The 23,497-nt window shown below is 40.6% G+C and overlaps 1 protein-coding gene across 3 annotated transcripts in view; it reads right to left on the reverse strand.

Annotated features, from left to right (window-relative positions):
- Positions 1-480: 480 nt before the first annotated feature.
- Positions 481-23,497, reverse strand: part of LOC309502179 (E3 SUMO-protein ligase RanBP2-like) — a 46,524-nt gene continuing 23,507 nt past the window's right edge. Inside the window, exons 17-24 of one of the 3 annotated variants that reach the window (XM_082174447.1) lie at positions 22,758-22,896; positions 22,477-22,571; positions 18,243-22,368; positions 11,740-11,906; positions 11,539-11,656; positions 10,598-10,687; positions 5,564-5,727; positions 481-2,654 (exon numbers count right to left, since the gene is read on the reverse strand). In XM_082174447.1, coding sequence (XP_082030573.1) covers positions 2,634-2,654; positions 5,564-5,727; positions 10,598-10,687; positions 11,539-11,656; positions 11,740-11,906; positions 18,243-22,368; positions 22,477-22,571; positions 22,758-22,896 — 4,920 coding nt within the window. In that variant the 3' untranslated portion in view covers positions 481-2,633. Of the gene's footprint in view, positions 2,943-3,745; positions 5,487-5,563; positions 5,728-10,597; positions 10,688-11,538; positions 11,657-11,739; positions 11,907-18,242; positions 22,369-22,476; positions 22,572-22,757; positions 22,897-23,497 lie in introns of those variants that run through there. The other 2 variants (XM_082174446.1, XM_082174448.1) reach the window with 2 other exon arrangements.

Raw genomic sequence — 23,497 nt, forward strand, 5'->3', positions numbered from 1 at the left:
TCTACGCTTAATCTGACTCCAATTTCAAATGATAATCAAATTTAGATCGTGTTTCTGATTTGAAAATAGTCATAAATATTGATTATGAATTAATTTAGATCTTTGATTATTCTGAGTATCCCATACTTTCAATTAATCATTCACTAAGGGACCCGATGCCGCACAGAGTCACACGCCCGGGTTTATGTGGATCTCACGGACACAGCCTCGCCAGTCTGATCTTGGTCAGAGGGTGCAGGGTTTGCTAATACCGCTTAAGTCGGTTGCCTACTGTTCACTCATACAGAAAAGTGTAGTTTATTTAGCCACTTCCGTACAACTTGCCAAGTCAGTGAAAGACAGAAATCAAAAGGTCTTCAGATGACGTGCCTACTGCTCCGTTCATATGCGCCTTTAGTTAGACCTATCCTGGACACAGAGCTGCGGTAGCACCAGCCTCCTCATAATCTACTACAATAATGATTTCAGAAAACTTCAGAATAAATCAAGATGTAACATTTATTTGTCAGGTAAAAATGTATCATGCCAATTACAGAAGTAAATGATTAAAAGCCAATTCAGAAATAATACATACATGACATTGTTTACTCAAAGATGACTCTGTCAGGAAAGTATTACTTACTTTTAGAGACACACAGTGGTGTTACATACACATGCATTATATAATTGCATTGCATATAATGTGTGCTGATCAACTAGTCTAAAATTAAGAAACCCCTAGAACACAGTAAAAAAAAAATAATAAAAAAAATATAAAAACATTTTAATTTATTTTCCAATATCCAAATATGATACTAAATAGCACAGGAAAAGGGGCTTCTATTTGTGACGTGCTGTCTTTGCGTTTGAACCTATTTTTTACAGTCTATGGTTTGAACATTGCACATTTTAAACAGGACACGCATTAGCTGAATAGATGTTAGCCAGTACAAACATATTTATATAAAACATTTGACAATGAATAGACAGGAGTCCAATAATAGCATAACGAATCACTTATTCTAAAAATAATATAAAGTATAAGTTCCGAATCCGACATAATGAAGGCTGTGTTAACAGTAAATCGTCCGTCATTTAACGAATTTTAAAAGCAGGGATGGAGAATACAAAATGCTTTTTGACAGAAAAAAACAAAACAAGCAAGAACAAAATTTAAACTTAGCCTGTCAATTTTCATTTTACAATGATCTTCTCTTTCTGTGTGCGCGCGTCCGTGTTTGAGAGAGAGCTCGCGCAGCACTGATACAACGGTACTTTTTAATCCATAAGTAACTAACGCGCTAGTTTTCATACAAAATAAATATGTAACATAATTAGGTACTTTAGTTATAATTAACATAATAACGTAACACATACGTTTCTCAACACTGAGAATGAATGAATAAATAAACGCCTGTTTCTCCAGACTCGCGCTTATCAGTAACGTAATCCACAAATCACAGCACTTTCATAATCACTAGGCCTGATAGCGATTTCAAGATTTATAGTTCAGCATTACTTGAGCATTTTATTATTTGCATGACTGAATGATGTCTTCCTCTTTTCTGAGTGACCATGAATAACTTAACGGAGTATTTTAAGATAATCCATGCGATCTGTGTGATCATCAAATCCATAAGATTAAGTTAACTCAACAATCATCTTTCCACATCGACCCCAGGCCGTTTCCCTTCAGGAGTCAGAAGTACCGTACTGTACTGTCCTCGCTTATGACATCAGTCAGAAGGCGGCCGCGGGAGTGGAAGGGGGATCGAGCGGGAATCTTTATTGGTGTCGATTTTCAGTCTCTTTTTAATGATAGGCCTACGCATCTGTCAATCATCCCCGCTTGCTATTTGGGGAATGAACCCAGCGCTATGATTGGTCGAACTCTTCTTCTTTTGCTGTAGCTTGATTTGAGGACAGCGCGTGCACAGAGGCGTCACCAGGTTTTTGCGTAGTTTAGAGTGACAAATCGTACCAGCGTACTTTGAAGTCAAAATGCGTATCCGCTACGCAAAATGCGTACAGGTTGGCAGGTCTGGATATATAGACATTCTTAATGAACTTTCAGTGACTTGAGGAGGGAGAGGGGGGATGAGTTGAAGTCAAACAAGGGGACAAGGAGATAAGTTTGGGCAGGACAATGTCCTGTGCTCTGTCTTTGCTATCTGGGTGCATTTTATGGCTTTATTGCAGGGTGCGTTTTGTTTTAGCAGGAAAATCAGTCCTTACACTTTGATTTTTAATCAATACATTTTTGGTCAGTTTCATGTAGGTCTTACCTATGAAGTACAGAGAGAAAAAATGAGTGGATTTACTGAACAAATAATGACTCCTGATCTCTGCTGGTTATACAGCGGTATATTAAATACTGGTTACCAGTTTTCTTGAAACAGTGAAACTCTTCTGGATAAAGTGAAGCCAAGCTGCTCTATTTCTCCTGTAGTTGTATTCAATTGTTTTATCATCAATAATGACACTGTATAACTAGTGAAACGCAAGCTGGCAGATGTTTAATTATGTTCAAAGCCAACCTTGAGAAAGTCTCTGTAAACTCAATCCACATGGAGGTAACTCTGGGGTAAACTCAATCCACATGGAGGTAACTCTGGGGTAAACTCAATCCACATGGAGGTAACTCTGGGGTAAACTCAATCCACATGGAGGTAACTCTGGGGTAAACAAGTGTTCATAATAAAAGTAACTTCTTTTTTGCAAAGCATAAATTTGATTGTCAACTAATGCAGTCTAATACAAACAGGACAAAAAGAAAACCACTGCATGTACAAGATCTCTCACACATTTACACAAAAGTTCAGGGAACATAATGTCTAACATGAACAGAAGTTTGCTAAACGTAGAAAAGTTTACAACTGGTTGAGCTCGCGGTCCCAGCGGTAGAGTTTGGTTCTTTCTTTGAACAGGATCTCCTCATTCTCCTAGCCAGACTTCACCTCCACCTGCAGGAGTCACGATAACATGTCAAGTCAGCTACCTGTATAAATACCCATCTAAGAGGGAGGCTAGTGCCCCCTAATGGCGAGGAGAAGCATAACCTCGAAGTGTAACCGTTACAAGCTCAAAAAAAGGTTCTGACAAAAACAAAGTTTTATAAATGTTAAACCTTTAAGAAAAGGGATGAGACAAAATTATAAATTATATTTATATTAGTTTTAAAATGTATGCTTCAGATGTTTAGATGTGCAGATGTTCTGAGTGAAAATTCACTCTCTTATGGTGCGTTCACACCGGACGCGAATAGCGCGTCAGGCGCGAGTGATTTCAATGTTAAGTCAATGCAAAGACGCGTTACGCACGTAAAAAATTCCTGCGGCGCGAATTGAGCGTCTGGCGCGTTAAGCGCGTTACGTGCGAATGATTTATGTAGTGCTTTTTGTGCATTCTCGCGTTTGACGCGAATTCCGATTTGAAAAATCGGAACTTCTGCGTCAATTCGCGCCGCATTAACCAATCAGGAGCCTGCTTGCTGCTGTCACGTGGTGAAGTGACAGTTTATAATGTTATTTTATGTTTGGCCTCAATAATTTATTTTGTAATATGACTAAAATGCTTGGTGTGGTTAAGGCACAACAAAGCAAATCTTTCACATAAAAACTCGATTTCAATATATGAGAGATACTCATTTTGTATTGAATGCTATTTATTCCATATCTATTCTAGATTATATGAAACATTATTATTCTAATGTAAAGACAACAAACACAATTTAGTGTATAAAAAAAAAAATCACAGGACAGGTTTCACTTTTGGAGGCTGGCTCCATTTATTATCAAAACAAAAATAAATGACAGATTAGGTGGGTGCGGGCGAGGGTGAACCTCGCGCCGGGCTGTAGAGCGCGGGCTCGACAGGCATAGACCACTCGAGGCCGAGGCCTTATACGGCCTACGCTGTCCTCGTCAGCGTCCTCACCGTTAGGTCCACCAAACCTAGCTCCTGGAGCAAATTGTGAAACTCCTGAAACCCTCCGGAGGGTCTGGTGGACCCGAGTACAGCGACGATGTCCCCTACGCAGCTGTTTCTGCTCTCCAGAGCATATACGAGCGGTGACTCTCTCGATTAATGCTAATGCTAGATAAACATCTAAAAAAGATGGCCGCCAACGGGTTTCGAAACTTTCGCCTCCGGATTTCGCCTCTGACGCGCGTAAATTTCGCTTCAAACTTTTGTTTTTACGCGCGTCAATTTCGCTCTTGACACGCGAATTAACACAAAGTGGTCAAGCGTATAACTAGATGCGGCAGGCGCGAATTTGACGCACTATTCGCGTCCGGTGTGAACGCACAGTTAGATGGCGTAGATGGCGCTTATGGAACAGCAGAAATACAGTGGTTACCCCGGTTAGATCTGTAAACTAAACAGCGCCGCGCTTCTTAACATGATTTACACATTATACGGAGGTAAAATGGGATAAAATGCCATCAAAACTTTCTGAATACAATCATATAACTGTGAAAGCCTGGGCCAGTAGAAGGCGCAACAGCATCATGTTTTTACTGTGAAACGTGCAGCGCTCACATTTAGTAAATCATAGCCGTATTAAAACATAGCCTCTTCTCCTTCATTGATGTTTAATAAGCAATAACATTAAACAATTTTGCATAAGACCTCGTGAAATTATAATTAAGACTTTTCTTATAACATTTTAGATATTTAAGGCTTGTAATGGCCTTAAATTTGACAAATTTAAAAATTCAAGTTTTTTAAGGCTTTCTTTAGCTATAAATAATTAGAAAGGTCTAAGGTTTTATAATAAAATATTAAATCATTATGATAAAATCTGTGATGGTAATTTCTTATGTTTCTGTCAAGAAATCTTATGCATCCACTGAAAAAATATTAAAATAAAATATAAATCATGTTCACTAAATTTCGTTAGAGAAAAGTATTATTTTTCCTATTTTTTTGTTTGCCCAGAATAGTGTGTTGTGAGCATTAGAGAGTACACACATGTAATGTAAAACCTGTTTCATTCGTACTCGTAGCCGGATGGGTCCCTTGTGCTAAGAGTCCAATGAATCTAAATAAATCTCTTACATGGGCAAAGGCATCCAGCGTAGCAGAATAAAATGCAGACAGAGATCTATTGACTAACGAAACATGAAAACAAACACGATTGTGACAATATATGGTTCATCTGTGTTCAAGACATCTTGGGTATTTAAAGTACATTTATAATGGAATGCTAATTGAAAGCCTTTAGAATACAATAAAAATAATATCATTCTGTCTCAATCTAATATGAAGCCACGTTACACCACAAATGTAAGTTATTCAAACACTCGACTGACGTTATGAAGTGAAGTGAGTAAAACATTTCATTAAATGTTCTCATTTGTTGGACAACAGGTTTGTAAATGCTGCAAGTGTGGAAAGATGCAGGTTATGAATGACTCAAACTCCCAGTGCTTGCTGAGATGGAGCAGATTCACTGCAAACTGATGGATCCGCTCTGATCTCAGTGCTGCGCTTCAGCAAACACACTGCACATATAAAACTGATTTCAGGTTTAATTCCGATTAATCGTGCGGCCCTGGATTCACCTCACACACACACTCACCTCTGGCAAGGACACGATCGGCTCAAAGTGGATCTCCTCATTACGGGGAGATTCGTCATCACTGCCCTCCTCTTCTCCTTCATTGTGTGCTTCCGCTCCTTCATTTCGCACTGGTGCACTACCGAAGACCGTGGCACCGGCGTTTGACCACGCAAAATCTGCATCTACAGAAATAAACATGAGCGTGTGAAAACACTAAAAACATTACACTGCCAAAAGCTATACTGACAGCAGTATGACAAGTATGACTTCTTGTTTCACAGGAGTTTAAATATGAGGAAACACAAAGGCCAAATTCCCTTAATCATCACAATGAGTAAAACCAAAGAATATAGTTCTGATGTGCAGCAAAAGATTGTTGAGCTTCACAAAATAGAAAGTGGCTGTAAGAAAATAGCTAAAGAATTGAAAATCCCCATTCTGACCATCAGGGCAATAATTAAGAAGTTATAATCAACTAAAGATGTGACGAATCTGCCTGGAAGAGGACGTGTGTCTATATTGTCTTAATGGATGGTGAGGAGGAAAGTTTGAGTGGCCAAAGACTCTCCAAGGATCACAGATGGGAGAATTGCAGAGATTACTTGAGTCTTGGGGTCAGAAAGCCTAAAAATAATATATCAAACAACCCCTACATCACCACATGTTGTTTGGGAGGGTTTCAAGAAAAATCCTCCTCGCTCCTCCAAAAATAAACTCCAGCATATTCAGTGGTCAGACACGACTGGAACTTTAAAAGGGACCGGATTCTATGATCAGATGAAACAAAAAAGGGCTTTTTGGCAGCAAACCCAGCAGATGTGTTTGGAGCAAACAGGGATGAAGAGTACCCCATGCCTACGGTTAAATATACTGCTGGATCTTATATATTGTGGGCTATTTATTCTGCTGGAGGTCCTGGACATCTTGTTCAGATACATGGTATAATGGGTTCTAGCAAATACCAACAGATAAAAAAAATCAAAACTGAGCACAAAATGAAGCTTCTGCCATGACCGTCCCAGTCCCCTGACCTGAACCCTATAGAAGAGGAGTGGGCTGAACTGAAGAGAAGAAGCGCCAACATGAACTTGTGAATCTGAAGGATCTGGAGAGATTCTGTATAGAGGAATGGTCTCTGATCTCTGGTCAGGTGTTCTCCAAACTCATCAGGCATTATAGGAGAAGACTCAGAGCAGTTATCTTGGCAAAAGGAGATTGCAAAAAGTATTTAATAACGGAGGAAATAATTGTGGCCAGCGGGTTTTGGAGAAAAGCATTTATTTTATAATGGGATTTACCCCCCACGTTTTATTCTTTTACTTAAATTAAAGGTTACATTTTTGCAAAAACATTTTTTATGAAAGATCAAAAGGATAAACAATGTAGATTTATTTTTTACAGCCATTTTTGATCACATTTACCAGGGGTGCCATTAATTCTGACCACCACTGTAACTAACCCTTAACCAAACCCTAACTCTATATATAAGAACATGTAGTTACTGAACATTACTCAGTACCTAGAGACTAGAGATGCACCGATTACAATTTTCTGGGCCGATTCCGATTTCCGATTTTTCATTAAGTTTGACCTGCCGATACCGATTTTAGCCGATTCCGATTTCATTTTTTCTAACCACTTTACAGCACACACAAATATTTATTTTATATCTTCTCTGTAATAGAACATTTTACAATTTGCATAGTACATCTTTTTTTGAACAGATAAATGCTATAAAATAGAACTATATAAATGACTCCAGGTGTGGGTAATTCACACACATCTAAGAAAGAACCATTTCCTTTTCACATTCAATATCCAATACTTTTTTTATATATGTATTTAGCAAACTAAACGTCTGTATGAAAACAGGGAATGGCAATAAAATTATATATAAGGGTGTTTCTGCAACTACGGGCACTTTTAAGTCCCAGGAGTGAAATTTTTGATTTATGTTAAAATTTGTCATTTGATGTTTCATAAATATAAACGTAGTGTCAATACACACCTTGACATAAATAATTATGAATAAATAATATGATTTAATGTAAAATTATGAAGCATTTATAGGTCCAAACACCATTTTTGCTCATGTCCCACACCCGTGGTTTCAATGTTGAGATACTTAAAATTAGCTCATTCTTTTACAATATGACATTATTTCAAATGGAATTGTTTAATATACAGATTCATTTACAGAATCTTAAAATTCTTTGTATTATTTACTGATCATTTTTATGATTTTTTTTAACTAAATGTGCCTGTCCCACACTTTTGAGTCCTTACTGCAACAATGAAAAAAAGCTTTTATTATGAAATTTTATCGAACACAAACAAGTCTAGTTTCTATGGAAACAGAAACTATCACTTGAGCACATTGCCGACAGACTGGACCACCACACTACCTCACTCACAAGATAACAAAAAAATAAGGTAAACATCATCTTTTCTGCTCTAGTATTTATTGTGCGTCCTTACCAATCAGCTTAATAATTGTGTATTTATAACTACATTTTAAAAATAAATGTATTTTACTGTTGAATTCATGTATATTAAGATGTTAAGATTCAAAACTAATGTGGTAGGCCTTGATAGCTGCCAATTAGCTAAAATATTAGCAAAAATGTCATTTCCGCAACATGTCTTTACCGCAGCAAATTTAGGTGTTGCGGTAAAGACCTTGTGTTGCGGTAGAGACAAATTCAAGGTGTACTGTATATTAAATGACAAATATTCAGTATATTATTAGTACTGAAGTATATATTTGTATATTTATTAGTATATATATATATATATATATATATATATATAAACATGCCATTTTTTACATTAAAAATAAAATTTTGTCCTTACCGACTCAAGATGTCATTACCGCAGCACTGCTCTATTTTCATTTTTTTTCACATTTTGATTTGCAAAAAAAATATTTTTACACTTAAGTTGAGATGATTAACACATTGAAATTGCAACATCTGTCATAAAAAGTTAATTATGTTATCTTTTGTGTGTATGGAAACAATTGACATCTAAGGTTACTGTAAATTTTTTACATGGCATAGAAAAAAACATGAAATTCCCTATTTTGTATATTATTTTTTTATATCAGTATTTACAAAACTGCATCAAATTTGAAAAAGCTATTTAAATATGTAAAAAAAATTATAGAAATTACTAAAGAAAAATTTATAAAATGAACGTTATTGTAACATAACGGTAAGGACACTTTTTAAGAAGATGACCCGAAAAACATAAAAAATAAACATGTTCCAGATTAAAATCTTAACGACTACATTCTATTTTGTGTAAATCTTTATATGTATTACAGACTGTGATGGTTAAAATTGAAATTCATAGAGGTTGATCTTTTTAAAATTGGGATAGTCAAAAGTGCCCGTAGTTGCAGAAACACCCATAAATAAAAAATAAAATAAATATAGCCTTGCAGTATAAAGATATTTATCAAAGCACACACACACAGGCCTATTGCAATCACTTGTACAAACTGAATTTTTAAATGGGTACATTTTCTATAAATATTAGTCTTCGTTTTCTTTTCTGACATAGCCTACTCCAGTTCTTGTTAAAACACGCAAATTCTGTGCATTTTGGGCACTTTTTTTGTGAAACCCTATTTAGGCTATTTTGTCCATCAAAAGTGTTGTTCCTTTAATTGAGCGCGAGCAGTGCAGCAAATAGACTCGGCGCCGAAACACGCGCTTCACTGCTCGCGACGCTCCTGCTTGACGCTCACGCGCTGCTCCTGCTCCCATTGTGATTAACATGCACGCCGAAAAAAAATACGCGCTTGCGGTCTGAACGGACGTAATTCACGAGGTTTCCTACATGTGTGTTCCGCGTGCACGTGTGATGCTGATGTTGCGCGATGTTAATCATGCGGTGCCCGAGTGCATTTGACCGGCATAAAATCGGTATTTGTCAGACTGACTGGCCGGTCGCCGGTCACGGCCGATCACGTGAAAATCGGCCAATTCCGGTCACCAGCCGATCAATCGGTGCATCTCTACTAGAGACTAGAGTAAGTACAATGTAACTGTCACCTTAAACTAAAGTGTAACCGTTTAGGGCCAGCGCTGCTGTTTATATAGGAAGGGGCGGGGCTTCCCGGGAGCGCAGCCGGATAGGCCTGACTGTATAGGGCTTCATGGATGACCACACAAGAGGAGTTTCCCATAATGAGATGGAGCGAATCGACCGAAAGAGAACCTGAAAAACACTTTAATTTGTATCTTTGTTCTATTGTTTTTATTTGTACTTGCTTGTAATTCTATTATTTGTCCTCATTTTATTACTGACTGATTACTTGTCTTTTATCATGTTTTACATTCAAATGAATTAGGCTAGTAGTTTTTGCTGTAGTATCAAAATTGGTAAAATACAGGTATCAGTGAGCAAAAGAAAGAAAAAAGAAAAGAAAAGTAGGGCTGTAACGATTCCTCGATTAAAGTCGAGTCCTCAATTTTAAAAAATCCTCGATTGCAATTTACCCGTGTGGAGTAACCGGCAAAATACCGGAAGTGGCGCTTTCCAGACGAGAATCCATGAACCGCATTATTACACCGTTTTCTAAGGCTACGCGATCTATGTTAACTAAGGTAGTAAACTAATGTTAACTAATGAACCATACTGTAAAGTGTTCACTATTTGTATTTTACGTCATTTTATTTTAAAGGCTGTTGTTCACTTGGATCTATTTTTATTACCACAATTTTGTTATCCGATTACTCGATGGAATAATCAGTAGAATACTCGATGACTAAAATAACCGATAGCTACAGTGCTAAACGTAAGCATCGGCATCAGTGCGTCCCGAACTGAGATGTCCTGTATTAGGTGAGAACACTGGCTCCTGTGTGTTGATGAGAACAGCAGTTCACACAGAAACCTCAGACAGTACGCGTGTCCCTCTCTCTCCTGTGCTCTGGCTGGGACTACAGCTTCATGCTAGATTTCTCCTCCTCAATATGGAGTAGTCAGATGTGAATCAGTCAGACACACTGGTTTAACACTGGTTAAGATGTAAACAGAACTCACCTTTTTTGCCAAAGGCAAATTCTCCTGAAGTCTTTGCCAGGTCTGCAAATGTAAACACACTCTCAGATGCAGATGCAAGAGGAAGACCTGCTGGAGAAGAGCAAAGACGTCAGATGAGACCGAACACAAACATTCAGAGTTTGAATGAACGTCCCTGAGCTTCACTCTCTGACCCCGGGCTGGACTTCCCACATGTTAGAGAAGCGGTGGTTATTATATTAGCCCACCTCCACAAATAAAACATATCCTGTCTGATTAGGGCTTACAGATGATGGTGTATTACAGAGAAGAAAGTGGTTCAACTGATATCATGGTTTCAGTGATGTTTTATCATTTCTATACTGGGGAAAGAAAAAGCAGCATCCAGTTCTAATAATAAAAATTTTCCTTATTTTTGGTTAGAAACACTTAACTTGCATTTACCTGAACCAAAGTAATAACTGTCTTATCGTCGTGTCAGTGTGTTTTCATTCAGTGAGTTCTGCTCTCTTGTTATAATCAATGAGCGTCTATGCTGCAAGATGAATCTCTTATTTATATGGTGTTTGCACTGTTGTGATGAAAGCATTCGTGAGAGTTCAGCTATCTTTTATGCAACATGAGACGATCTAAATCTAATGCTGTAATCAACACCTTTCACAATAGATAATCTCTGCAGCTGTAAGAGTAGAAGTTTAGTTTTCAGAAGAGCTCCACATGTAGTACTTATTTCATATGCAAAGTTGTCAGCCAATCACAGGCATGTCTCCTTTCAGTTATCAAACGTGTCAGCCAATCACAGGCAGTTATCAGTGTTCTGGAAATGGTTTTTCATGTCAGAATCCTTCTTTAATACGACAGATAAGCTCTGCTCTTATAGTCAGACGTTAAACTGGAGTGTGTCCAGGGCAGCGCTGCTGTAGAAGTGTAGCGCTGACCCGAGCATCGGAGGACACGTTTACCTGCAGTGGAGCTGGACTCGCTCTCGCTGCTCCTCTTCGTGGAGAGGTCAATGGGGTCAATGCTGCCGTCCGCAGGAGGCTCTTCCACTGCTGCATCATGGGAAGGCCTCTGCTTCACCTGTGTCCAGAACAAGACACACGAGTCCACATGAGTCCAACTGCTTATCACGTCTCATGTCAATGTTCAGAAAGTCCTCTGACCTGAGCGTGCTGCAGTGTGTGTAGCTCTGCGCTGAAGTCGTCGGGTCGCTCGGAGTCGGAGTCGCTGCTGACGCCGCAGAGGAAGGTGGGCGGCAGCTTCAGGCGTCTGGCTCTCTGCTCCTCGTCTGCAGTCGGCTGCTTCTCCCACACTAGTGTGACCTCAGAGTCTGCAAACACACACACACACACACACTTTCTCCATCAGAGTCTGCAAACACACACACTCTCCATCAGAGTCTGCAAACACACACTCTCCATCAGAGTCTGCAAACACACACTCTCCATCAGAGTCTGCAAACACACACTCTCCATCAGAGTCTGCAAACACACACTCTCCATCAGAGTCTGCAAACAGACACTCTCCATCAGAGTCTGCACACACACACTCTCCAGAGTCTGCAAACACACACTCTCCATCACACACTCTCCATCAGAGTCTGCAAACACACACTCTCCATCAGAGTCTGCAAACACACGCTCTCCATCAGAGTCTGCAAACACACACTCTCCATCAGAGTCTGCAGACACACACTCTCCATCAGAGTCTGCAAACAGACACTCTCCATCAGAGTCTGCAAACAGACACTCGCTATCAGAGTCTGAAAACACACACTCTCCATCACACACTCTCCATCAGAGTCTGCAAACACACACTCTCCATCAGAGTCTGCAAACATCCAGTGCAAACATCTGGGGCTGATGAGCGGGAGCAGCCCAAAACTTCAAAAGCCAGCTCTTCACCGTGCCACCCAGAAGCAGAGCGTTGTCTCCCATGCTCCCCCACAGCAGAAAGGCTGGGGACAGGGAGGGCGCTCTCACCCGCAGTCTTCGAAGGGTAAGGCTGATCTGAGGACCGCCATTATCTCTAAGAAGGCTGCAGGGTAGAGGTCCTGACGCCCGAGGACTCAGGCCAATGAGGGCAGTCCCCCCCGGAGCGGAGCGGTCAACACCTCATTATACGGTGCCCGTCTGCCTTCGTGCCCTCAGGGGACCGTTCTGCCAACCCAGCCACCTCGTGTGCTTCAGGGCGCAGCCGGAAACGTAGTGGTCTTGGGATGCCCACCCCCTCCGAGGAGGGCTCCAGAGCAGTCAGTTTGGTCGTTCCCTGCCGGTTCGCCGTTACAGGGCGTCGTGCTGATTGCACAACAAAAACCAGAAGCCAGTCTCGAGAGGCTGGTACCACTAGTAGAATTTTTGGCAGCGTGGAAGCTACTGCCAAATGTTTCTCGTTGGGTTCTGCAGACCATAGAAAATGGGTATCAAATACAGTCCGGGTCTCGCCTGCCCAGGTTTATGGGGGTCCTATCTACTGTGGTGGGCCCCGAGCAGGTTCTGGTGATGGAACAAGAAGTGAAAACCCTGTCAGAGAAAGGGGCCATAGAATATGTACCTCCCTCCAACAGAGAAACCGGGTTCTACAGCCGGTATATCATAGTTCCAAAGAAGGATGGGGGGGTTGCGTCCCATTTTGGATCTTCGAGTGCTAAACGAGTTAGTTATGCAACTAGAGTTCAAAATGTTAACACTGAGACACGATAGATCTCAAGGACGCATACTTCCATATATCCATCCTTCCATATCACAGGAAGTTCCTGAGGTTCGCTTTCGGGAGCAGAGCATACCAATATCGAGTTCTTCCGTTCGGTCTAGCACTTTCACCAAATGCATGCAGCTCTGGCGCCTCTGCGCCTACAGGGTATTCGCATCATGAACTACATCGACGATTGGTTGATTCTGGCTCAGTCGCATCAGTTGGTAGTTCTGCATCGAGATGTCGTCCTCGCTAACATGAAAGAGTTGGGGTTACGGCTAAACGCCAAAAAGATTGTGCTTTCTCCACTACAGAGGACCACTATTCTAGGTGTGGTGTGGGACTCAATGTTGATGCAGGCACGCCTGTCACCGGCACACATAGAGTCCATCCTTTCAGCTGTGAAAAGAATAAAGCTAGGCCAATCACTCACTGTCAAACAGTTTCAGAGACTGTTAGGTCTGATGGCAGCAGCATCCAACGTGATACCTTTTGGACTGTTGTACATGAGACCCCTGCAGTGGTGGCTCAGGATCAAAGGGTTTGTCCCGGGGGGCAACCCCTTTCGCATGAACAGGGTTACGCGGCGATGCTTACGTGCCCTGGTTATGTGGAAGAAACCTTGGTTCCTGTCCCAGGGTCCCATGTTGGGAGCTTCTTGTCATCGCAAGATGCTAACGACAGATGCCTCTCTCACGGGAGATGATCCCGTCTGGAGATGTTGGCTGTATTTCTTGCTCTAAAGAATTTCCTCGCAGATCTCAGGGGCCTATAAAAAAAAAAAAAAAAAAATCACCAGGGGGGTTTGCGCTCGCATCCGCTATGCAAACTGGAGCACCAAATCCTCCTGTGGTCTCAGGGGAAGCTGCTGTCACTCAGAGCAACTTATATCCCTGGGGCCCAGAATATAGGAACAGATATCCAGTCGAGACAGGGGCAAAGGCCCGGGGAATCGAGGCTCCACCCCGAGGTGGTGGAGCAGATATGGAGGGTGTTTGGCCAGGCACAAGTGGATATGTTTGCGTCTCGAGAGAAGTCTCACTGTCAACTTTGGTTCTCCCTCACGCATCCAGCTCCTCTCGGACTGGATGCGATGGTACAGACGTGGCCGAGGCTACGTTTGTATGCATTTCCCCGGATCACTCTGCTCCCTGGAGTTCTGGAGAGAGTTCGCAGGGACCGGGTTCGCCTACTTCTTACCGGTCGAACCAGTTCACCAAATCGGACTAAATCGAACGTACAGGTACAGCAGTTCTCGAGTCAACAGTGCACGAACGGTTTCTTTCAGACACGTTCAACATACTGAGAACAGATGAGCTGCAGATACTGAGCATGCGTGATAGCACCGTCTGAACCGAACTTTCTTTCGGACAACTGATGCTGTGCTGATATATGAGCATGGGTGAACCAAGGATGTGAATGAGGGGGCAAATTTGCCGGAATGTACGTTTATTTAATAACAAATAAAATGTACTAGAGAATGCGAATGCAACTAGTTTTATTAACATGCAACAACTGTTCAGTCAAAACATGTCAATGAAAATGAAAAATGAAAATAGGTTTTTCTATTTACTATTGTGTATGCACGTTATATTTTAAGCTTTATGAGCTGGATCATGGTTTCTATAAAAAGTTGATGATGACTATATTTCCTTTAAATCTTTAAGGCGTGTAAAAGATCCACGTTTGCACGTTGCCTATATTGGGTGCTTTTGCAAAACGTAAATGTAAGAAACTTATCCAAAATTATGATGATGGCGGCGATAATTATTAGAATTTAACTGAAGTTATAATTACAAATTAATTTATTTGAATGTGTTTGAATGTACCAGATATGTTCAAATTAACCAATATCTAATTGAAATGCAAGTTTGTGAATCGAATCGTGAAATTTGTGTCAATAGCCAGCCCTACCAAACAATATTTGGTCGTCATTGAAAAAGCAATTCTACAAATGTTATCTGCAAAAGGCAACTAAGTCAAAACCTAATGATTACATGATTTCTTCTTTATTTCCAACTGTTTATTTGTTCTGAACATTCGTTTCAAATTACGCTGATGTATTAAGCTGCATAAATCAAAATAACTATAAAAACAGTGGTGTTCCAAATCTTTTGACACCCTTCAAAATATACATGTGAACACTCTTAACATTTAAAAGCAGACATTCACATGTCATGAATATGAAGGAGGTTTTATGCATGTTTGTGACAACTGTCATTAAGGGTAGTTAATGACAGTTCTCATTTTAATGCAAATATGACATTGTGTGAGATGTCTTTGTTATGACACCTTGACATAAACCAATACATCATAACCTGTCAGTGTCTTTGTCATGACAACTTGACATTACTAAGACAACATAACCGGTCATAAATATGTCATAAACATGCATAGTCCTGTCATGATTATGAAGGTGTCATGTCAGTCTTATCCACACCCCTTCAAGTAAAGTGTTACCCAAGTGGTATTAATCAACATAATTAATTGCGATATTTTAAGAGAAATGTTTTGATGTTGTCATAATTGTGCAGGGCTAACTCATGTTTTGTGTACTCTATACCGAGTCTGATCTCAGTAGACCGTCAGAAAAACGTGCCACATCTGTTTTAATGCAAATTCTGTTAATAAAAATGAATATAATTACAATTTAGAGAGAAATAATGCAGCCCTATCATGTATCTTGACCACTGCGTTTAAGACTGAGGGCCCTATTTTGACAATCTGAAACGCAAGTATCATACGCCAAACGCAAAACGCAATAGCTTTGTGGGCGGATCTCGCTGTTGCTATTATACCGGCGGGATAAATGACTCTTGCGACATGAATCTAAAATGTGTAGGTCTGAAGTCGCTACATTACTCATAGGTGTGGTTTGGGCATAACGTGCAATAAACCAACCAGAGCGTCCGCTCACATTCCCTTTAAAAGCAGGTGCGCTTGTTGCATGGCGGATTGATATTATAATGGCGGATTTGCCGGCGCACAATTACTACATTATTACTACAATTAGCCTGAATAATTTGGGTAAATGTGTAAACTAGATTTATGCCTATTTTTTCACATCTTTTCACAAGAGAAATCCTCTTCTCCTGAAAACGGTCTGAGACGTCCGTTTAAAAGCACGTCCCCTCTGAGAAATAAGTCTAATTTCACCACAATATCATCTGAGTGTCTCGAATAACGTGCCACTGACTTTAGACTAGTTTTTTTTTTCTGGTCTGTGCAGGAATTATTTTATGAAACTGCAAAATAGCACCAGTGAACGTTTGCGCCGGAACATGCTCCTCTTTCTGCTGAACCGCCCCGGGAGCTCAAGTTCATTACCTAATATTCCGACGTGCGTCTGTGGAGGGAAAAGCCGGCTGTGCGGGCAAAAATCTTGTAACAGCCTATTCCTATAACGACACTTGTTGGTGTCACATTTCTAGATGGGAAAACAACTTTACAAGACATTCACTGCTGAAAAATGTAAGGACTTTGAAGCCACTGGTCCACTTTAATTGTAAATTCTACTAATGTTTCAAACAAACATCTAAAGGTTAGCCAATTTCAGATCATGCAAATGTTTTGATTGAGGAAACAATGTTTAAGTTATCACATCATTCAGCCAAGGTCAGGTCTCCCGGCTCATGCCAGAACTCTGTGTGCCACAGTAAACTGTGACCTGAAATACCTTGGGCTTCAAAATGGGTGGCTGATGTGCAGCTCCAAAATGCCATTGGATTATTTTTTAAAAGCCTAAAATCCAAACCCCCCAAAAAGTTACGTGTTAAAGATTTAAAGATTATTCTTGTCAAGGACTTGAATTTATCTCAGTTACTGAGTGGATGGTGAAAATCAGTCTCTATACGACAGAAACATGGGCTTACTGACATCAGCTGTAAAGGAGACATTTCAGAGGCAACAGATTGCAAAGACATTTTTTTCTTCCTTGGGAAAGTATACACCAATGAACAGTGCCCAATAATATCATGAACTTGCAAATAAACAACTAGAATATAAACTAGGGATGCGTTTAGCTCCAACCTTTATTAAACACACCTAAATCAACTAATCATTATCTTTAGGACTACTTGAATTCCAGGCAGGTGTGTTTCCCTTACGAAAAGAAAATATATTTCCCAATATATGAATGATCAATATATTTAATGATATAACAGTATATTTGAAAATATAGAGAATAATATATTGTTAATATATTACAATATAATGATTAATACATAAGGAATTGGTGCTTTTCATATATTGAAAAATATGTGACAATATATTTACTAATATATCATAATGTATATAATTTTATATTCAGTAATACACTTCATAATACATAGATGTACAGTATGTGTGTGTGTGTGTGTGTGTGTGTGTGTGTGTGTGTGTGTGTGTGTGTGTGTACGTACAATACATTAACATTTATATAGATACATGTATGTGCAATATGCACACCAGTGGTTCTCAATTCCAGTCCTCGTGACCCACTGCTCTGCACATTTTGTATGTCTCCCTTATTTAACACAAAACCAGATCATCAGCTCATTAGGAGAGACTCCATGAGCTGAACTGAGTGTGTCAGATAAGAGACATACAAAATGTGCAGAGCAGTGGGTCACGAGGACTGGAATTGAGAACCACTGATGTACACAATAAAGGATAAAACTTTGTGAAAATTACATGTAATGCTATTTATGTCTTCATTTATAAATATTTTATATGAATCAATATACATGGTCCAAATATTGTAGTATATTGAAAAATATAAGCACTAGTTTCCCATATATGGAAATGTATTATGTAATATATCACATTATATTTTGCAGTATATTCCCGTGTATCTTTGTTCCGTAAGGGTGGAGCAGGGTTGGAACTAAAACTGGACGGTAACCCTCTGAGAACAGGGTTGGACATCCCTGATCTAAACTAAGGGGTCTAAACAGTTTTATTCATAAACTATGGGCCACAGAATATAGCTTACTTGTTGGGATGCTGGAAGGATTCCCAATGGATGGCTGACTGGTCGCTTCCTGTCCAGAGGTTTTCAGTCTTGAGGCACTCGTTTCCTCATCTTTTGGACTGGGAATTTTAACAGGAGATTTCTCTTTTGATGACAAAGGGCTACCAAAGATCTTCTGCACAGAGTCTGACCCACTGACAAACCCTGTAACAAGGTCAACCTTCTCAGGCATCTGAACAAGTGGCTCAAACTGAATATCGTCATTATCCTCTGTTTTGTACATTTCATCTTCTTGATCGGCAGAGGTGTCTGTCTTGGAGCTGGAATTGATTTCTGTAAACAGCTGCTGGCCAGCCCCTGCAAAGCCTTTGAAAGTGGGATCCTCCTGGCCAAACTGAAAACTACCCAGCGAAGAATTTGCCAATTCTGAGAAACCATAGGAGTTAGGTTTACCGGTAAGGAGGGGATTATTATCGTGACTACCAGTGTCTACGGGCTCATCTGAGGAACTTGGGATTGCCTCTTTTTCCTTCTCTCTGTGAAGTTCAGCAATATCCTTCTGGCCGAACTGAAAACTACCCTGTGAAGAATTTGCCAATTCTGCGAAACCAAAGGAGTTAGGCTTACCGGTAAGGAGGGGATTATTATCGTGACTACCAGTGTCTATGGGCTCATCTGAGGAACTTGGGATTGCCTCTTTTTCCTTCTCTCTGTGAAGTTCAGCAACATCCTTCTGGCCGAACTGAAAACTACCCTGTGAAGAATTTGCCAATTCTGCGAAACCAAAGGAGTTAGGCTTACCGGTAAGGAGGGGATTATTATCGTGACTACCAGTGTCTATGGGCTCATCTGAGGAACTTGGGATTGCCTCTTTTTCCTTCTCTCTGTGAAGTTCAGCAACATCCTTCTGGCCGAACTGAAAACTACCCTGTGAAGAATTTGCCAATTCTGCGAAACCAAGGGAGTTAGGCTTACCGGTAAGGAGGGGATTATTATCGTGACTACCAGTGTCTACGGGCTCATTTGAGGAACTTGGGATTGCCTCTTTTTCCTTCTCTCTGTGAAGTTCAGCAATATCCTTCTGGCCGAACTGAAAACTACCCTGTGAAGAATTTGCCAATTCTGCGAAACCAAAGGAGTTAGGCTTACCGGTAAGGAGGGGATTATTATCGTGACTACCAGTGTCTATGGGCTCATCTGAGGAACTTGGGATTGCCTCTTTTTCCTTCTCTCTGTGAAGTTCAGCAACATCCTTCTGGCCGAACTGAAAACTACCCTGTGAAGAATTTGCCAATTCTGCGAAACCAAAGGAGTTAGGCTTACCGGTAAGGAAGGGATTATTATCGTGACTACCAGTGTCTATGGGCTCATCTGAGGAACTTGGAATTGCCTCTTTTTCCTTCTCTCTGTGAAGTTCAGCAACATCCTTCTGGCCGAACTGAAAACTACCCTGTGAAGAATTTGCCAATTCTACGAAACCAAAGGAGTTAAGTTTAACGGTAAGGAGGGGATTATTATCGTGACTACCAGTGTCTACGGGCTCATCTGAGGAACTTGGGATTGCCTCTTTTTCCTTCTCTCTGTGAAGTTCAGCAATATCCTTCTGGCCAAACTGAAAACTACCCTGTGAAGAATTTGCCAATTCTGCGAAACCAAAGGAGTTAGGCTTACCGGTAAGGAGGGGATTATTATCGTGACTACCAGTGTCTATGGGCTCATCTGAGGAACTTGGGATTGCCTCTTTTTCCTTCTCTCTGTGAAGTTCAGTTATATCCTTCTGGCCGAACTTTAAACTACCTTGTGAAGAATTTGCCATTTCTGTGAAACCAAAGGAGTTAGGCTTAACGGTAAGGAGGGGATTATTATCGTGACTACCAGTGTCTACGGGCTCATCTGAGGAACTTGGGATTGCCTCTTTTTCCTTCTCTCTGTGAAGTTCAGCTATATTTTTCAGGAGGTGAGATCCAGATCCATTTTCTGACTGTCCATCTGATGCGTTTGCCTCAGTTTCTGCAATGCCAAACTTGAAACCACCAGCGGGTACTGGCATGGAAAACGAAAAATTGGAACTGCTTGACTTATCAGTCTGAGCTGCAGAGGACTCAACAAACTTGAAACCGTCTGAGGATGCTTTTTCCTTACTTGTACCAAACTGAAAAGCAGGACCTGGATTGAAATTGGCTGTAAATCCTGTTGCAGCAGGTTGCTTGCTAGAACTACCAAAACTGAATGAAAAAGAGGAACTTGATGGTGCAGTAGAGGTCTTGCCCTTCATATTTGGGTTTGCTGCCTGACATGAGACACACTGCCTAGCTGTACCTTCATTTCTTACCAGGCAAGTGTCACAATCCCACTGTCCCTCTTTTTTACCAAACATAGCAGCTAGCTCAGTGCTACAGGGGGCTTTGCAAGAAATACATTCAGTTGCTGAAGCATCATTCCTCACTAAGTAGGTGTCACAGTCCCATTGACCCTCTTTCTTGACAAATTGAGAGCCAAAACCAGAGCCAAAAGGGAGTGCTGGAGTTGCTGATACTTTTGCATGTTGTGATGCATCAGCCTGAATAGTTTTCTTATCAGCCTGAGCTGCAAGGTCAACAGATGTTACTGCAGCATCATTTGATCCAAATTGAAAAGAAACTGGTATTTGAGACCCAAACGCTAAGCCCTTTGAGCTGACATTAGTGTCTCCAGTAAGTCCAAAAGAAAGAAATTCGGCAGTCACAGGCGCAGAGCCTTTGAGTTCCTCTACAGGTTTGTTCTTTGCTGTAGAAGGAGCTGCACTGTTGCAGGCAACACACACTGCAGATGTGGGAGCGTTTCTTACACAGCACACATCACAGTCCCATTCACCCTGCTTCTTGGAAAACAGTGTTTTAAGATCCATTTCTTTGGATGAAACCTGAGGCTTCGGAGTTTCACATTTATTTTCCAACTGTTGGCCTTGTGGGGACTCTAGAATTAATTTTTGAGCCTCCTCAAATTTGAATTTAAATAGTGCGGCATCATCCGCCGTTTTAAAACGAATGGCCAACTGCTCAGTCTTGGGCATTTCATCTGCATAGTCCATAGCATACCACACCCAGGACTTATCAGATCCAGCATTTGGTTTGAGGACCATATCTGCAGTGATATAGTGATTAGCACAGATTTTGAGAACCTGTTCCCTCCTCATCAACAGACGAACTTTCCCGGATGTTCTGTGTTTTAGAATTTTGAAACTTCCAATGCCCCTCTCTTTCCATTCTTTAGTCTTAGGGTCAAACCGGAAGAGTTTTGCTCTCTTACAGAACATCTCCTCTTCCTCCTCCTCACCAGTTTTCACATCAACCTTATCAGGAAGAGGCACAATGGGCTCAAAATGAGGTCCATCCTCTTCCTCTTCCACATGGGTGCTATCATTATCACTTTCCCCGCTTTTCTGTTCCCGAGCCTCTGGATTTCCTAATACTGGTTTGGTTCCACTTGCAAAGCTAAATCTTTGGTCAGTGTTGCCAAAAAGATTAATTTTGCTCTGAGCAGCATCTGTGAATGAAACCCCTGTGGCACTTTTACTCCCAAAAGTAAAGACTCCACTCTGGCTAGGCGGATGCTCTTGGGTCTGATGTTTCGGTTCTGATGGTCCGTCCGCTTTGGGAGGAATATCTGACGTCAGAAGTCCCAAGAGGCTTTCACTATTTTTCAACTGAGCAGAGGAAAAGGTGAAATCACCATTATTGGACTTGAAATTGGAGTTGAACTTTAATGCAGTTGTTGCATTAGTTGTTGCAACCCCACCAAAGTTTGGAACCTTAGGAGGTTCACCTGTGAACTGAGACCCAAGACTCATCTTGGGGTCAACAGCCTTGTTTTCACTGCTCTTGGATGGCTGCGTGGATGTATCGACACATGGCTTAGTGAAATATTCAGGCTCTGGCAATGTTGGATTGACTGTAGTAGGTTGAGGAAAATTGTGACCATAATACTCTTCACTGTATGGAGAGAGTAAGGATGTAGCTGGAGACTCAAACCGGATGGGAGCACCAAAGACCTGCTCTTGAGGATATATGCATGCAGGAGTTGACTGAAGAGGTGGTGTGTGCGTTGATTGTTGGTAGGCATACATATGCTGCTGTGGAGGAAGACGATTCATCCCGTATACTGGGCCCTGCAGAGGTAAACACTTTGTAAATACTTTGATATTGATTCTCTGTGCTTTTTCTTGGTAAAAAAAAAGATGAAATATATTGCATTTACATGAAAAGCAATCCACTACCTTTGTTGGTGTAACATTTGCAGCAGGGCGTAGAAGATACTGTGAATTACATGCTGGAGACTGGTTGTAGTACGCAGGGGGGCCTGTAATGGCAACTGAGAAAAAAAAGGAATGGGTTTTAATTATGTGTTAAATATTGTATACGCAAGTGGTTCTAATTTTTTTGGTGATGCCCCCATTTAAAAGCAAAAAAAAAAAAAAACACACATTGAGAATCACTGGTATACACTAAAAATTTCAAAGACGGCAGATTTGGGAATAAAGCAACTCATTGAACTGACCAGTATGAGGAGCACCATGGAATGCCTGCGCTCCAGGAAATCCTTCCTGAAGTCCTTCTGCAGGATAATTATCTCTGTACATCCTACATGAAGATGCTGTCGCTTCAGGGGAATTAAGGTGCAGCTCATAAACATCATTCTGTGTGAGACGGAAAACAAAACGTGATATTACAAACCCTAAAATCTGAAACTTGTCTGTACCAATTTCACAAAGAGCTGCTGACCAGTTTCACATGGTTGAATATTAACCAACTAGAAAAATCGTACCGCTTTGTCAAAAACTAACTTCTAAAACAACACTTTTAACATAATAGATTTTTTAAGTTATGTTTTTGTTCTTTTAAGTATTTATTAGATAGGACAGTGTAGATGACAGTAAACAATGGGGAGGACAGAGAAGGGAACAGAGTTATCACTGTAAAGCTACTTTGAAGCAATATGTATTGTATAAAGTGCTATATAAATAAAGGTGACTTGACTTTAGTGCCCTGCAGATACACAGAACACAAGGTGGCGCTAACATACAGAAAACTGCATTTCAAGACCTGTACTGAAAATTACTGGTCAAGTCAGCTTTATTTCTATAGCGCTTTCTGACAATATACAGTTATTAGTGGAAGGGTTACACATATAATATAGAAATGACTGATCAATAGTATACCACAACTGATGTGTGGCCAAACATGCTGAAAGGGTCATGAAAGCCTGAAACACATTTCTGTAACATTATTGAAAATTGT

The sequence above is a fragment of the Leuciscus leuciscus genome (assembly GCF_965113295.1).
Source record: "Leuciscus leuciscus genome assembly, chromosome: 7".
NCBI classification, from domain to species: Eukaryota; Metazoa; Chordata; class Actinopteri; order Cypriniformes; family Leuciscidae; genus Leuciscus; species Leuciscus leuciscus.